The 15,724-nt window shown below is 38.9% G+C and overlaps 1 protein-coding gene across 4 annotated transcripts in view; it reads right to left on the minus strand.

The window, feature by feature from the left end:
• Positions 1–15,724, minus strand: part of LOC128686283 (uncharacterized) — a 142,258-nt gene that overhangs the window by 70,286 nt on the left and 56,248 nt on the right. The window contains exons 1-3 of one of the 4 annotated variants that reach the window (XM_070085942.1): positions 7,867–8,027; positions 6,556–6,898; positions 336–1,158 (exon numbers count right to left, since the gene is read on the minus strand). In XM_070085942.1, coding sequence (XP_069942043.1) covers positions 336–1,148 — 813 coding nt within the window. In that variant the 5' untranslated portion in view covers positions 1,149–1,158; positions 6,556–6,898; positions 7,867–8,027. Of the gene's footprint in view, positions 1–335; positions 1,159–3,934; positions 6,299–6,555; positions 6,899–7,866; positions 8,028–15,724 lie in introns of those variants that run through there. The other 3 variants (XM_070085939.1, XM_070085941.1, XM_070085940.1) reach the window with 3 other exon arrangements.

Genomic DNA, 15,724 nt, shown 5'->3' on the forward strand with positions numbered 1-15,724 from the left:
TTCATACATGACGGCAACCTGGGCATGCAGGAAAGAAAAAATTCTGGCAAAAATTGGAAAAAAAAACACATTTGTTTTTGGATTTCAAATGCACTGACACCACCTAATTTCAATCTTTCATCCTGTAATAAAAAGAAGTGTAGAGTTACTGAAATTATGCACTACTGCTTTATTGTCCAAGGGAGCTTTTCTAAGATACAGTAAATGAAAAACTCACAACTCTACCAATGTTGGCCAAATTTTTAACCCCTACTAATTTTTGTACTCCTATAAAAAATAATCACTCTTAATAAGAAATATTGTTATTACATAACTAAAATTCAAACAGAACTTACTCTTGCTTGTTCAGAGTGCACCTCAAGATCCTGTTCCTGAGATTCACCAGCTCTACTCCTGAAATTGTTTGCTACTAGTGCATTGTCTTTGGCATTAGTTCTCTGCTGGGGAGAAAACCTTATGCCTATCTTCTCAGGAATACTTTCAGTTTTCTTTCTATCTTCTCTGCAGCTTGATAAATTCTCATTATATGGGAGAGGTTGGGCAGGGCACAGTATAGATGTCTGTACAGCACAACTCTGCTGATGGATATTTCTGCCTTTTGTGGAGTCTGAAGATCTACTTTCAGTCATAGGTGAATTTCTGACAGGTTGTCTTGATAATGTTTGTCCTCTAGTAACTTCATTAAGAGGTTCTGTTAACTCATCTGCAGTAGTGTGTAATGATTTTTCACTGATATCAGCACTACTAACACTGCTAGATTTATGTAGCACATCCAACCAGGTAGAATTTGGAGAGACAAATCTGTGCCGCTTTTTACTGGGTTTTTTCCTTAATACCTCAACTGACACTTCACCACCAGATGTTTTGCTTTTTGTATTATTTGTAGGTGATCTTCCCACATTTTTGGGCCCAGCCCTGTTGTTGTTGTTGTTGTTGTTGTTGTTGTTGTTGTTTTTTTCTCTTGTAATCTTTTCTATTTCCTTCTTCAGTGCACAATCTCTAGTAAAAGGTCGTGGAACAGCTGAAGATACCCGATTCTGTAATGTAGACTTTGGGATTGTCCGAAGAGTCAACTCTACCATTTGTGTGCTGTTTTGGAAGGTTCGCCGGTGAACAACTTTAGAACTTGAATTCCTTTTGCTGGCCATGAAGACAGATCTGAAAAAATAAAACTAGTTAGAAGCTTAAAAATTTATAGCATCTTAATTAGTCAAGACCAAAACAAATTTTCCTAGAATTACTGTATAACTGAGAAAATTACTTAATGCCAGAGCAATTTTTCTTTTTATAAGAAAAAGAATGAAAGTTTTTTAAAAATATCTGATTATAAAAAAACTGTCCCATATGTTTAGACTTCACAGAAAAAGCAAAATATTTATGAACATTTATCTCAGGCCGGAGATTTTAGCCTATAAACTTTGGGATAAAGTATGCAGTACTATACACACCATGCCAGACCAGACTATGTGGAAAAGGAGATGAGAAGTTAATTAGTAGCCTGTGCCAGTTACTTGGGAACAAATGCCTAGCTTGCTGGGCATTAGAGTATTGTCTGGTCTGGCATGGTGTGTATAGTACTTCATAATTTGTCCCAAAGTTCATAAGCTCAAATCCTTCGGCATGAGATAAATGTTTATAAATATTTTGCTTGTTCTGCGAATCTAAACATTCTTGTTTATTCGTTGATCATTGCATGTGGAAGAGATGAAAAACAAATCACCAGCCATGTGCCAGCTACTCTGGAATAAGTACAGTAATCAGATCTGATCCAAGAGATGGGAGGGTACCTCCAATTCTTTGGATCAAAAGCTCTTCACCAGCATCAAGACACCTCTCCTTGAAGGATGTGTTTAACATTATAATGTATCTCATAGTTCATTACATTTGTGTTGCTGCTCAAGGGAAAATGAAGGGGGATGGGGGGTAGGGTCTTGAAGCTGGTGAAGGCCCACTGATCCTGGGAATTGGAGCTATCCTCCAATTACCTGGACCAAACCTGGTTGCCTCTCATTTCCCATTCACTGTATGATGCCTATGGGTTCAGCACTCCCTCTTATCTTGTCCCATTTTATTTCTATTGTAATCTAAGCAACTTATTGTATCTTCATCTCTGTTCAATCACTCCACAAAACTGAAGATCATTGAATCAGTTTCAAATAATATGTAGTTCTTTTGTAATTAACCATTTGTCACTAGCTACCTTTCTTATTGTACCCATGATTGTAGTTAGCTGCATAGGAAGTCCTACTTAATAGTCTATGATTAGTTGCCCAAAATGCATTGTATAATTCGTGGCTTTCTTCTATGCCTTCCATTATATTAATTCATGTAAACTATATTATTACTATGGAATCAAGAAATAACTAGTATTATTAAGTAATAATAATAAAGGAATGAAATGATACCAAAGTTTTTGCCAATACTGATACCTAATTTTTAGCCGATACTGATACTTTTATTATATTTTTTTAAATTATAATGACTATCTTCAATATATTTGGAAATGTTTACTGCACAATAGGTATTAAATAACAGATGAAGATTAAATATTAAATAACAATTTCTCTGAGATGATAATGTCATTACTTGGCCTGTTGTGTTAGTTACTAGTTGTCAAAGGCATTTGTTTAGAGACAGACAGAAAGATAGAGTGCGAGTTTGTGAGTGAATGAGTGTTTAAAACCCTCAGAATTATAACAGGGTGTTAATTTTTATATTTTTAAGCAAAAGTGTAATATTAATATTGTAAAAGCCTCGATAAAGTAAAAATGGCTGATGTCCACCGATGCCAATCCTTTGGTACATCCCTAACAAAACAATAATATCTAATGGCTACAACTGAATGTTGCTCCTCAGTTGGACTCTAGCCTTAAATAAATTTTTTTGACACACAAGCTATTTATACAATGGAAAACATTGTTATTTATTGTACAAATTGCTAATTTGGGAGACAGGAAAAGATATCTACTTTTGGTAGAATACAGAATAGAGGAGCCACCCAATGGTGTTAGCTAATTGCATCAGTCACTAGACATGACAAGCTAATCACAACAAACTTAAATAAAAACATGCAATTTCCACATCTGCTATAATTACATTATCGTGCTGCAATTTTTCCCATTTACACAACATAACACTATTTCCATGGCTCAATCTACTTAATACTGGACATTTTATATTATAATTCACTGCCAAAATATCTTAAGGAAACATTCAATTATTACATTAATAATAATAATAATAATAATAATAATAATAATAATAATAATAATAATAATAGTAATAAAAATAATAACACTAATAATAATGCTAATAATGCCACTCAGGGGTATACCTGAAGAAGGTTTTGGGGATTAATGCCCCCTGTAACCCAGTCTGTGACCAAGCCTCATGGTGGAGCAGAACCTGATCAACCAGGCTGTTACTGCTGGCCACAGGAAAACCAACATATGAACCACAGCCCAGCTGGTTGGGTACTGATTTTGGGCGCCTATCCAGTGTCTTCTTGAAAACAGCCAGTGTCATGTAGGGGGGTAATGATTGAATAGGATATAAGGGGAATATGGGAGTAAGGGATTATGTAGGGAGGGGAGAGGCAGGCGAGGTGGTAGGAGTGAGATGATTAGCGGAGGTAGGTAGGTAATGACAGGTCAGTGGTGACCACCACGACATTCTCATTAACTCTACACTACTCACTAACATATGCCTCGCCCACTCTTCACTCATATAAACATAATAAAATATGAGAAATAGGAATAGCTAATAACGGGGACAGTGAATATTACTATTCTACTCAAACACAGTTTATTATTAAGTCCTTGTACAATAATATATTTGGGAACAGGAGTACATTGGGGTTTAGATAAATGGGGTGGTACACATAAGCAGTGAGACAGGGAATACAATTAGCTTGGCGAAACAGAATATAACTTACAATGTAGTTCAGAGGGCAGTTCATCACAGGAACTAAGCCACAGGTCCCAAGACCTACACAGCAAGAGTACTGCGCCAAGCCAGTACTCTGCCCAATGCCTCCAACAGTCTCCTCCAGAGACTTCAGCAGCCTTCTCCCGAGCCCTGCACCCCAGCAGCAGCTCCGCTCGAATCTCTCTGCTCAGAGCTCTGCACCCAGGCCAGAGCTCTGCCCGAATCTTCTGCTCAGGAGCTCTGCGCCCCAGCAGCAGCTCCGCTCCAATCTCATGATCATGCTCTTCCTTGGGCTTTTATGGTGGTCCAAGCACCCTCCACAACCACGTGTACGACCTGACGCCTAGGTCTGAGGTGTCAAGAACAAAAGACCTCAGATGTGGGCGTGGCTACAGACGTTTGCCAAGGCAAGGTGTGACCATATAATTGGTTAAATTAGGTCTCCCCAGAGACCTCACAAGCCCAGCTGGACTACATCACATCCCCCTTTCTCCCCCAATTTAAAATATCTGAGAACTAGGACAATTTGTCCTAGTTATTAGACTATTTTAATCCTAATCCCTTAAATCTATTACAATACAAAGACAAAATTATACATAATACAATTATATTTCCCTCAACCTCCTCAACTACCACAAGGCAGCATAATCAGTACCTCTGGCAGTTGGCCAGCATAATAGTCGCTCTCTGGTGCAAAGCCTCCTTACCCGTTATTTCTCCTTAAACCTAAATATCGGGCTCCAGTGCCTTCCCTACTTCTACTAGAAATGCACTAGCCAATGCTTGTCACCCTCGCACGTTAACCATTGGGCCAAACTTCTCTAGGCTTCTATGGCGTGGAAAACTGCTCCAACGGGTTGCATTCTTTCAAGTAACTGCAACTGGACCACTTCACGACCACCAAGGTCGCATTTTCGGCACACTTCACATGCACACTACAACATCTGAAAATCGAGACAGGGCAGGCATCGCAGCTAAGACCCTCCATTATCCTATGCCACTACTAGGATTCACTGAACTCATAAAACAAGGCGGCCATAATCACTGGACCGTTTTCAAGGTCACCTTATTCCACACAGGTAACACTAACACTTCTGGCAAGTCAAAGTAGGCTGGGGACATCTCACACTCTTAATTGTCTCTCATGGCTGGCAGGGCATCCCCGCATACCTGTCGCACAGGTCGACCAGCAAGGCAGGACACACCTCCATGCCGCCCTTGAAAGCAGGCTGGTCCCAGCAGCTGGAGTCCATCTCCGCGGCTCACGTCCTTCCACATCTCCGAGGATGGCAACTCCTTCATAGTAGATTCTCCTGTCCTGGCACACCAGCCAGAATCCCTCACACACCACTGCAGCATCACCGCCATCTCCTCTTGAGCTAGGCAGCATCACAGCACGGCCACAGCATATCCATCATCACAGCACGGCCGCATCACAGCAGCACACAGCACGGCCACAGCATCGCAGCACGGTCCCAGCATCACAGCACGGCCGCAGCATCTCAACATCATAGCAAGCACACAGCACGGCCACAGCATCGCAGCACGGCTACAGCATCTCAGCACGGCCACAGCATCGCAGCACGGCTACAGCATCTCAGCAGCATCACAGCAGCCGACATCAGCAGTAGCAGGCTATGGTCAGTTGCTGGAGGTGAGGCGAGGTCACTTCAGGTCATCAACAGCAGGTGCGGTCCGCGGGTGATGGTCACAGAGGCTGGGTGACGCAGACAGACACCCACTACAATTGATGACAGACCAGGGCAGCAATACATCTACTGGGGCACATCAGCTGGGTGACTGGGCACATCAGCTGGGTGACTGGGCACATCAGGTGGACAGCAATCATAGGCAACTCTTCAATGGGTGATAGTTGTGGGTGAGTCTTCCAAGGCGGGCTGGGTGACTCCTCGTTCCTCTGTAAATATTCAATTTCGGCCAGTAATTGCTTCCCCCAAAAGTCTCACCCAAATACTGATATTCTCCACCATTTATCTCAAACCAACAACCAACTCCACCAAATATAATATTACACCCAAACAATTATTTAGACCCACCGTCAAAAAAGGACAGTTAAGGTCACTAGGATTATAATATCATACAGATATTCACTTTAGATTTTACACACACAAGAAAAAAAAAAATTGGTAGCAAATGGTAGCATAACAAGTGTAACCGAGCAGTCAAAAATAAGGCACATGGGACTGGTTCCTACTATAAAAATAAGAAGAACCACCACCGCTTAGACACCATGTCATGTACGGGGGTAATGATTAGGGGAATATAGGGGTAAGCGGGGGGAGTCAGTAGGTAGGGGACAGGCGAGGTGGTAGGAGTGAGGTAGGTAGATAATGTAAGGTCACTGGTGACTATAACTTCACCTCTCATTACTCTACCCACCACACTACACTCCCTCTCACTACATGAAATAAAATAAGAAATAGGAATAGCAAATAACGGGGACAGTGAATATTACTATTCTACTCAAACACAGTTTATTATTAAGTCCTTGTACAATAATATATTTGGGAACAGGAGTATATCATTGGGGTTTAGATAAATGGGGTGGTACACATAGGCAGTGAGACAAGGAACACAATCAACTTGACGAAAATGAATATAACTTACAATATAGCACAGAGGACAGTTCACTACAGGAACTAAGCCACAGGTCCCAAGACCTACACAGCAAGAGTACGACGCCAAGCCAGTACTCTGCCCAGTGCCTCCAACAGTCTCCTCCAGAGACTTCAGCAGCCTTTTCCCGAGCCCTGCACCCCAGCAGCAGCTCCGCTCGAATTGTCTCTGCTCAGAGCTCTGCACCCAGGCCAGAGCTCTGCCCGAATCTTCTGCTCAGGAGCTCTGCGCCCCAGCAGCAGCTCCGCTCCAATCTCATGATCATGCTCTTCCTTGGGCTTTTATGGTGGTCCAAGCACCCTCCACAACCACGTGTACGACCTGACGCCTAGGTCTGAGGCGTCAAGAACAAAAGACCTCAGACGTAGTCGTGGCTACAGACGTTTGCCAAGGCAAGGTGTGACCATATAATTGGTTAAATTAGGTCTCCCCAGAGACCTCACAAGCCCAGCTGGACTACATCACACCAGGGGTCAATTGGTGATTACCCTTATGCATGCTGGGAGGCAGATGAACAGTCTTGGGCCACTAACACTTATTGTTGTCTCTTATCGTACTAGTGTTGCCCTTGCTTTTCATTGGGGGGATGTTGCACTGCCTGCCCTGCATCACAGAGTGATTTTTGTGTGCAAATTTGGGCCCAATTCCTCTAGGATATTCCAAGTGTATATTATCATGTACTATCTTGTTCACCTTCATTACGGAGTGTACAGGGGTAGATCTGTTTGTGACTTGATAAGGCCCACTGCGTGGGCGAAACGTTGTCAATAAAGGATCACATTATACTGCTTAAGTGTTTATATTTCCACAGGGGTAGTGCATCGATCATTAGGGCTCTTGATCCACGAAACTGGAGCTACCCTCTGATAACTTAGATCAAACGTGACTGCTTCAACTTCTAGGCACCTTATGACCCCTACAGGTCATAGTAAAATATTTTTATTTTACTATTAGCCATTAACTAAAAGCCAAATATTGACTCACGAAATCTTAATGACACGATTGCAAACAAACCATACCACGGGGGGGGGGGGATAGAACCCGCGATCAGTCTGAAAACTCCAGTGGCTAACGTGACGGTCTGGAGTTTGAGACTGATCACGGGTTTTATCCCCGCCCTTGGTAGGTTTTTTTTTAGCCAAATATTGTCAAATACAATAAGTCACAGTGACGGTTGCCCCATCCATACACCGTCCACTCAGAATAACCTGTATCAGCTGAAAATAGAAAATAAAAACGTATGATTAAAAATACTGAAATTTGAACACTACCTTGGCTGTTGACAAAATACATAAAAATTACCTGCAGTTCCAATGACAATAAAAGATAACAATAGTAGAATGTCTTAAAAGACCCCCGAGAGCTTCATTAATGCCTCCTAGTAACCGTAAATTAGGATAAATTAAGTTTAACACTGAGGTTGAGTGTTGACAACACTGTACTTCACTTCCTTCAAACTTCAAAAATAAAGACGAGTTGATTTAATTATACATGTTTAATTATACCTATGACATTATTTATATTATTAATAATAAAATAAACACGTAAGATAACAAGGTTCTGGTGTGTCTTAAAGCTTAATAATGTATTATAATATAGAGTAATGATAAAACTTGATATAAAGTTCACGATTGTGTGATACGGTTTTAAAAAACATTTTCGCGGTTTTTTCCATGGAAACTAGAAACAATGTTGATAATATTATTTAGATTTAGATTCTTAATAATAATAATAATAATAATAATAATAATAATAATAATAATTTCCACAAGTACATAATATAACTTATGCCGACCTAAATAACATAAGTGACATACTATATATTATTATTATACAGGATTATACAGCGCCTGGGGGGGGGGGATGTGGAAGGCATTCAGGCTTATTCGGGGAACTGGAGCACAGATCCAATTCCCTAAATCAAGAGCCCCTCACCAACATCAAGGAACCTTCCTTGAGGGGACATAATACATAAAGCTCCCTTGGTTATGCAGAGCATTTCGAACAACTTAGATTAATTTTGCCCCAGGTTATTCTCGATAATCTACACAAATGCTATGTATGATTATTTATGAAACTGTATTTATGTGTACCTATACGTGAATAAACTTACCCACACCAGTCGGCTAACACTCAGATACCTATCTACTGCATTTACAAAAATATACAGTAATCATAAAGCCCATACCATTTTTTGATATCTACAAGAATAAAAATAAAAGTTAGTGCACTCAACTTACATACTTAACTAAATGCTTATAATTATGACCATAATTTTTAATGGGGTGGACCGGTAGGCCAGCGGAAGGTGTTAGTCAGATCACCAAAAGCTCCAACGGCGGGTCATCTTCTGACTAAGACTCGCGTCAGGAAATACTTGTCCTGTTTCCTGACAAACCTTACCTAACCTAACTCACATGCTGAGGTCCATGGTTAGATCCCTGGTACGGGTGCAAACATTAGGACGCGTTTCCTTAATTAAGACACCTGGTGTCCATATTCATCTAGCGCTAAAATGGGTACCTGGGTGTTAGTGGACTGGTGTGGGTCGCATCCTGGGGACAAAATTAACCTAATTTTCCTGAAATGCTCTGCATAATAAGGGGATTTCTATACAGTAGTATGATATTGATGTCAGCTAAGACTGTATACCTTCTACATGTACTTGTGGCAATAAAGATTAATAATAATAATTATGATAATTAATTACCAATTGTTGTCGGGGTATACATAACATGTTTATATATTGCATAATAAAATGAGTAAGTTCGGATCAAAACTGTGGAAAATACTGTATATATTTTCCGGAAATACGGTAATTTATAGGTAAATAGATGCCCTATATTGTATTTTTAAAAGAAGTATGTTATCGAAAAAAAGTAGACACACTTGCCATCTTGGTTTTTTAATTTGTATTAGAAACGTTGGTGAATGGGGAAGAATTTTTCGTGCTCTAGAGGTTAAAATTGTGTTGACACCTCTCAAACAGGAGGCGAAATTGGTGGATGTGCATTCCTGCATAACTTGAGATATCAGACGACTGGACAAGACAGCTCCAGGAACCTCAGATAAGCTCTCTAGATTTGTGTGTAATTCTGGCCAGCATTATTTTCATAGATTTAGTTAGAGTGAGGTTTTCTGAGTATGATACACATTAATCTCCAGTCAAATTGGTGAGTGATATTAAGATATATTTTCCTTCTGTTATGTAATTGTGTATATATATATAACCATTTATTATTTTTAATATACAGTCCACAAATTTATATATTTACCAGTATTCCAGGTGTTTTACCTGGAGTTTACCTGGAGAGAGTTCCGGGGGTCAACGCCCCCGCGGCCCAGTCTGTGACCAGGCCTCCTGGTGGATCAGCCTGATCAACCAGGCTGTTGCTACTGGCTGCACGCAAACCAACGTACGAGCCACAGCCCGGCTGATCAGGAACTGACTTTAGGTGCTTGTCCAGTGCCAGCTTGAAGACTGCCAGGGGTCTGTTGGTAATCCCCCTTATTTGTGCTGGGAGGCAGTTGAACAGTCTCGGGCCCCGGACACTTATTGTATGGTCTCTTAACGTGCTAGTGACACCCCTGCTTTTCATTGGGGGGATGGTGCATCGTCTACCAAGTCTTTTGCTTTCGTAGTGAGTGATTTTCGTGTGCAAGTTCGGTACTAGTCCCTCTAGGATTTTCCAGGTGTATATAATCATGTATCTCTCCCTCCTGCGTTCCAGGGAATACAGGTTTAGGAACCTCAAGCGCTCCCAATAATTGAGGTGTTTTATCTCCGTTATGCGCGCCGTGAAAGTTCTCTGTACATTTTCTAGGTCGGCAATTTCACCTGCCTTGAAAGGTGCTGTTAGTGTGCAGCAATATTCCAGCCTAGATAGAACAAGTGACCTGAAGAGTGTCATCATGGGCTTGGCCTCCCTAGTTTTGAAGGTTCTCATTATCCATCCTGTCATTTTTCTAGCAGATGCGATTGATACAATGTTATGGTCCTTGAAGGTGAGATCCTCCGACATAATCACTCCCAGGTCTTTGACGTTGGTGTTTCGCTCTATTTTGTGGCCAGAATTTGTTTTGTACTCTGATGAAGATTTAATTTCCTCATGTTTACCATATCTGAGTAATTGAAATTTCTCATCGTTGAACTTCATATTGTTTTCTGCAGCCCACTGAAAGATTTGGTTGATGTCCGCCTGGAGCCTTGCAGTGTCTGCAATGGAAGACACTGTCATGCAGATTTGGGTGTCATCTGCAAAGGAAGACACGGTGCTGTGGCTGACATCCTTGTCTATGTCGGATATGAGGATGAGGAACAAGATGGGAGCGAGTATTGTGTCTTGTGGAACAGAGCTTTTCACCGTAGGTCCAGAGCAACTTGTGGTTATGACAGTGGTAGGTATCGAAGGAGGACATTTTTTTGCGACCTAGGTGTCCCAAATTCCTACTTGTCTATGTAACATTGATAAATAATAATTATCTTTGTTATCATTTACTGTTATGTACATAATTAGTTACATTCAGATAAATGTAATTTTCCACATTTAATTTGCCCGTTGGTCCTTCTTGAACCAGAGGTAATTAGTGAAGTCATTAATTGGTTAATTACTTAATAATTATATGTGAAATGACAGGAGATGAATGTTAAGTTCACAAATTTATTTAATGTGTAGTGGATTATAATTATTATAATATTAATTTTGATAAGTCAAGTCTGGCTAAGTTCATATTAATTTGTATAATATTAATTTCATAAGACAATTCTGGCCAAGATTTATATCAGTGTATGTGTAATTGATAAGCCAAGTGTAACTAATATATTGTGTATAATATTAATTTTGCTATACCAAATTCTGGCAAGGATTTATATTTGTATAATATTAATTTGATAAGACAATTGTGGCCAAGATTTATATCAGTGTATGTGTAATTGATAAGAAAGGTGTTGCTAATTATATTAATGTGTATAATATTAATTTTACTTAATGTGTAGTGGATTATAATTATTACAATATTAATTTGATAAGACAATTCTGGCCAAGATTTATATCAATGTATGTGTAACTGATAAGGCAAGCGTTGCTAATTATATTAATGTGTATAATATTAATTTTGCTATGCCAAGTTCTGGCAAGGATTTATATTAATTTGTATAATAATTTTGATAAGCCAAGGCTGGCTAAAGGTTTGTATTAATGTACATTTAAAATTTATATATAAATTTCTTACATGTGTAATTGCTAAGCTCAAGTGTAGCTAACATTATTAATGTGTATTTAAAATTTATATTACAATTTTTTACATGTAATTGCTAAGCTCAAGTAGCTAGAATTTATTTAAAGGTAAGTTGTACTATTTACCTTTATAAAGTGCATAATTTAGTACATAATCAGTATTATTAAGTTGAATTTAATACATTGCATCATGGCTGAAAACAAGGAAATTAATGTAGAAGACAAACATATGGAATATAGAGCAAAGAAAGCATCTCTGCAAGCTAGAAAGGGTCATGTAACAAAAGCATACAATAAATGTTTGGAATTAATGAATCAAGAAACTGTGAATACTGATGATTTAAAATTGTATTTAGATGCTTTAGGTAATAGATATGATTCATACAAATTATATTACAACAAATATGAAGGAGATTTATTAGTAAACTGTGTAGATGAGACTGAAGTAGATCTCATAATTAATCAGTATTATGAATTAGAGGAAAAGATTCTTTCTTGTAAAAGCCAGGCCTTGAATAAATTAAAATGTGTAAACCAGGCAGTTAATCAGTCTGCTCCAACAAATAATATGTCTTTGCCAAAACTCCCAGAACTATGTTTACCTGTATTTAATCCTGGTGAAAATTGGGAGGAATTTTGGTCAATTTTTAAAGCAGCTGTGAATGACAGGAGTGACCTAGCCTGTGTAACTAAATTATTTTACCTCAAAGGACAGGTAAGAGATGCTTACATACTCATACAAGCCTTTCCCAATGTAGATGACTCTTACAAGGGAGCAGATGACTTGTTGAAAGTCACTTATGGTAATATAGAACAGAGTAGGTTGGATCTAGTGAATTTTTTTTTTTTATTATCACACCGGCCGATTCCCACCAAGGCAGGGTGGCCCGAAAAAGAAAAACTTTCACCATCATTCACTCCATCACTGTCTTGCCAGAAGGGTGCTTTACACTACAGTTTTTAAACTGCAACATTAACACCCCTCCTTCAGAGTGCAGGCACTGTACTTCCCATCTCCAGGACTCAAGTCCGGCCTGCCGGTTTCCCTGAATCCCTTCATAAATGTTACTTTGCTCACACTCCAACAGCACGTCAAGTATTAAAAACCATTTGTCTCCATTCACTCCTATCAAACACGCTCACGCATGCCTGCTGGAATATCATAGTGAATATCATTGTTAATTTAAAATCTCCAGATCACACTTACAAAGGTTTACAGCAGTTTAGAATTAAACTGGAGAGCACTCTCAAAACTTTAAGTAATAAATATAATCTGAAGGAATCAGACTGGTTATTGAGTGCCATAGTACAGAATAAATTCAGCTGTAAAACACTTGAATGAATCTCGAACAAGTATCACAAGAGTTATTTTGGTCTGGAGGAAATAAGACTAGGTCTACAAGAATTAATTGTGCAGTTGCAGACCAGCCAACCAACTCATTTTAAAGATGCAACACATAATAACTCTGAGGTATCTGTCAAGTTTCACAAAGGGAAAAATTATCTCAATGTTAATAATCAAAATTCATTTCCTAAAAAGAGTTGCATAGGTGCATATCAAGTAGCAGGAATCAGAAATAATGATTCTCCACAAGGTAAGAAGAATAAGTACCCTCCTAAGAGTAGCACAATTAATAGGAAACCAGTCAAAGAAAAGAGAGATTGTCTTTTCTGCAAGGGTACTCATTTTTCTAAGAATTGCAATGCATACAATTCATGGAATGATAGAGTTGAAAGATTGGAGGAACTTGACAGATGTATCAGGTGTTTGGGTAATCACAATGTAAAGGATTGTTATGCCAAATTAAACTTCTGTTATCAATGTCACAAAGGAAGACACCATATAGTCATGTGTAAGGGTCTATATGTTAATGTTAATAATAATGATTATGTTGACAATCCTGACACAACAGTAGCTAATGTAAAAACTGCTGCTAATCTTAATAATGATGGGTTTGCTGAAGTAGCCTTACCTGTGTTACAGGTAAAAATTGATGATAAAGGGCATAAATCAAAAAATGTAAATGCATTATTGGACCAGGGATCCCAGCGTACGTTCATAAAACGTAAATGTCTTATGGTATGAAAGTACAGATGGGAGATCCCACAACTTTAAAATTATCTGGTTTTCTCTCGGATAAAAGGTCTCAATTGTATGACACTGTATGTAAATGTCAGGTTGGGAAGTGAGAAAAAACGTGTTAATGCAGTAATTGTAGATAGACTCCCAGAGAAAATAACTACAGAAAGACTTTCACATAATGTAAATTTAGCACCTTCAGGTATAAGTGATGATTCTGTAGGCCCAATACATATCTTGATAGGTAGTGACTATTATGCCTCCCTTGTAAAGGGTATGGTAAAGAAATGTGGTGTCACCCTTCTAAAGACTGCAGGAGGCCATATAATGTATGGTAGGATTCCTCGTAATAATAATACATGACTAGAGGAAACTACAAATACCATAACTGTGTGTCTTACTCATGAAATCGTGCCCCAGTATAATTCTTCCATAGAGGATGGTGTTGAGCCAGCGCATAAATTGTGGGAATTAGACAGCATTGGAATAAATGTAAATGAAGAAAGTCCAGACGATTCTTTTACTCAGGAGCAATACCTGAGAGATGTAAAATTTGAATCTGGACAATACTGGGTGCGACTTCCGTGGAGACTGAACCATCCAGAATTGCCCAACAATTACAGAATGGCATATGGACAATTAAAGGCTCAGCTCCGCGAACTGAGTAAGACACCAGAATTGTTAACTGCCTATAATGATATAACTGCTGAGCAGTTAATTAATAAATTTATAGAAGAGGTACCTCCTGAGCAAGCCAAAATTTATGGTCACTATTTGCCACATCACGGAGTGAAGAAGGATTCTAAGACCACTCCTCTGAGAATTGTGTTTAATTGTAGTGCCAGGAGTAACAAAAATGTACCTAGTTTAAATGACTGTTTGATGACAGGTCCGTCGTTGACGGAAAAATTAGGAGATATCTTATTAAATTTCAGGATGAAAAATTATGCCTTTACGGCTGACATAAGTAAAGCTTTCCTAAGAGTGGGTTTACAAGAGGCTGACCGGGATTGTATCCTCTTCTTATGGCCTGAGAATCCTATTGACCCACTTAGCCCTCTGAAAACCTTTCGCTTTAGGAGCGTATTATTTGGTGCTACATCCAGTCCGTTCCTACTTCAAGCGAAGATAAATGCACACCTTAAATGTACGGGAAGTCCATTGAGTAAAGTAACGAGCAAACAATTTTATGTGGACAATTTCCTGGGTGTGACGTCAACTGAAGAGGAATTGTTAAGGACTTATGGAGAGGCTAATAAAATAATGCAAAGTGCAAATATGCCTCTGAGAGAATGGAATAGTAATTCGTCCAAATTGAAGGACAAAATAAGTAAAGATTACCCTGGAGATGAAGTGCTAAAATGTAGTAATGTAGTGGGTATAAATTGGGATACTGAGAGAGATTTGTTAATGTTAAAACCTAATAATTACAGTATGCCCAATAAATTAACTAAGAGAGTTTTGCTTGCTGAAGTTTCCAAATGTTTTGATCCACTAGGTTTAGTGTCACCCCTTACTGTAAGAGGGAAATTATTAATTCAAGAAGCATGGAAACTTAAATGTGCTTGGGATGAAATTCTACCTGAGGAATTCATTAACAGGTGGGATGAATTAATTGGTGATTATGAGAAAATTCCAATGTTGGAGTTCCCACACCAGGTGGCCAATCCAAATGGTAAAAAATTTACTCATTTTTTGTGATGCTTCAAAATTGGCATATGGAGCAGTTGCTTACCTTCAATGTAATAGTGTTATTTCTCTTGTTATGTCTAAGGCTAAAGTGTCTCCAATTAAATCACATATCTTGCCTCAGTTGGAATTAACAGCCATTTATGTAGGTGTC

Source organism: Cherax quadricarinatus, chromosome 17 (assembly GCF_038502225.1).
Source record: "Cherax quadricarinatus isolate ZL_2023a chromosome 17, ASM3850222v1, whole genome shotgun sequence".
NCBI classification, from domain to species: Eukaryota; Metazoa; Arthropoda; class Malacostraca; order Decapoda; family Parastacidae; genus Cherax; species Cherax quadricarinatus.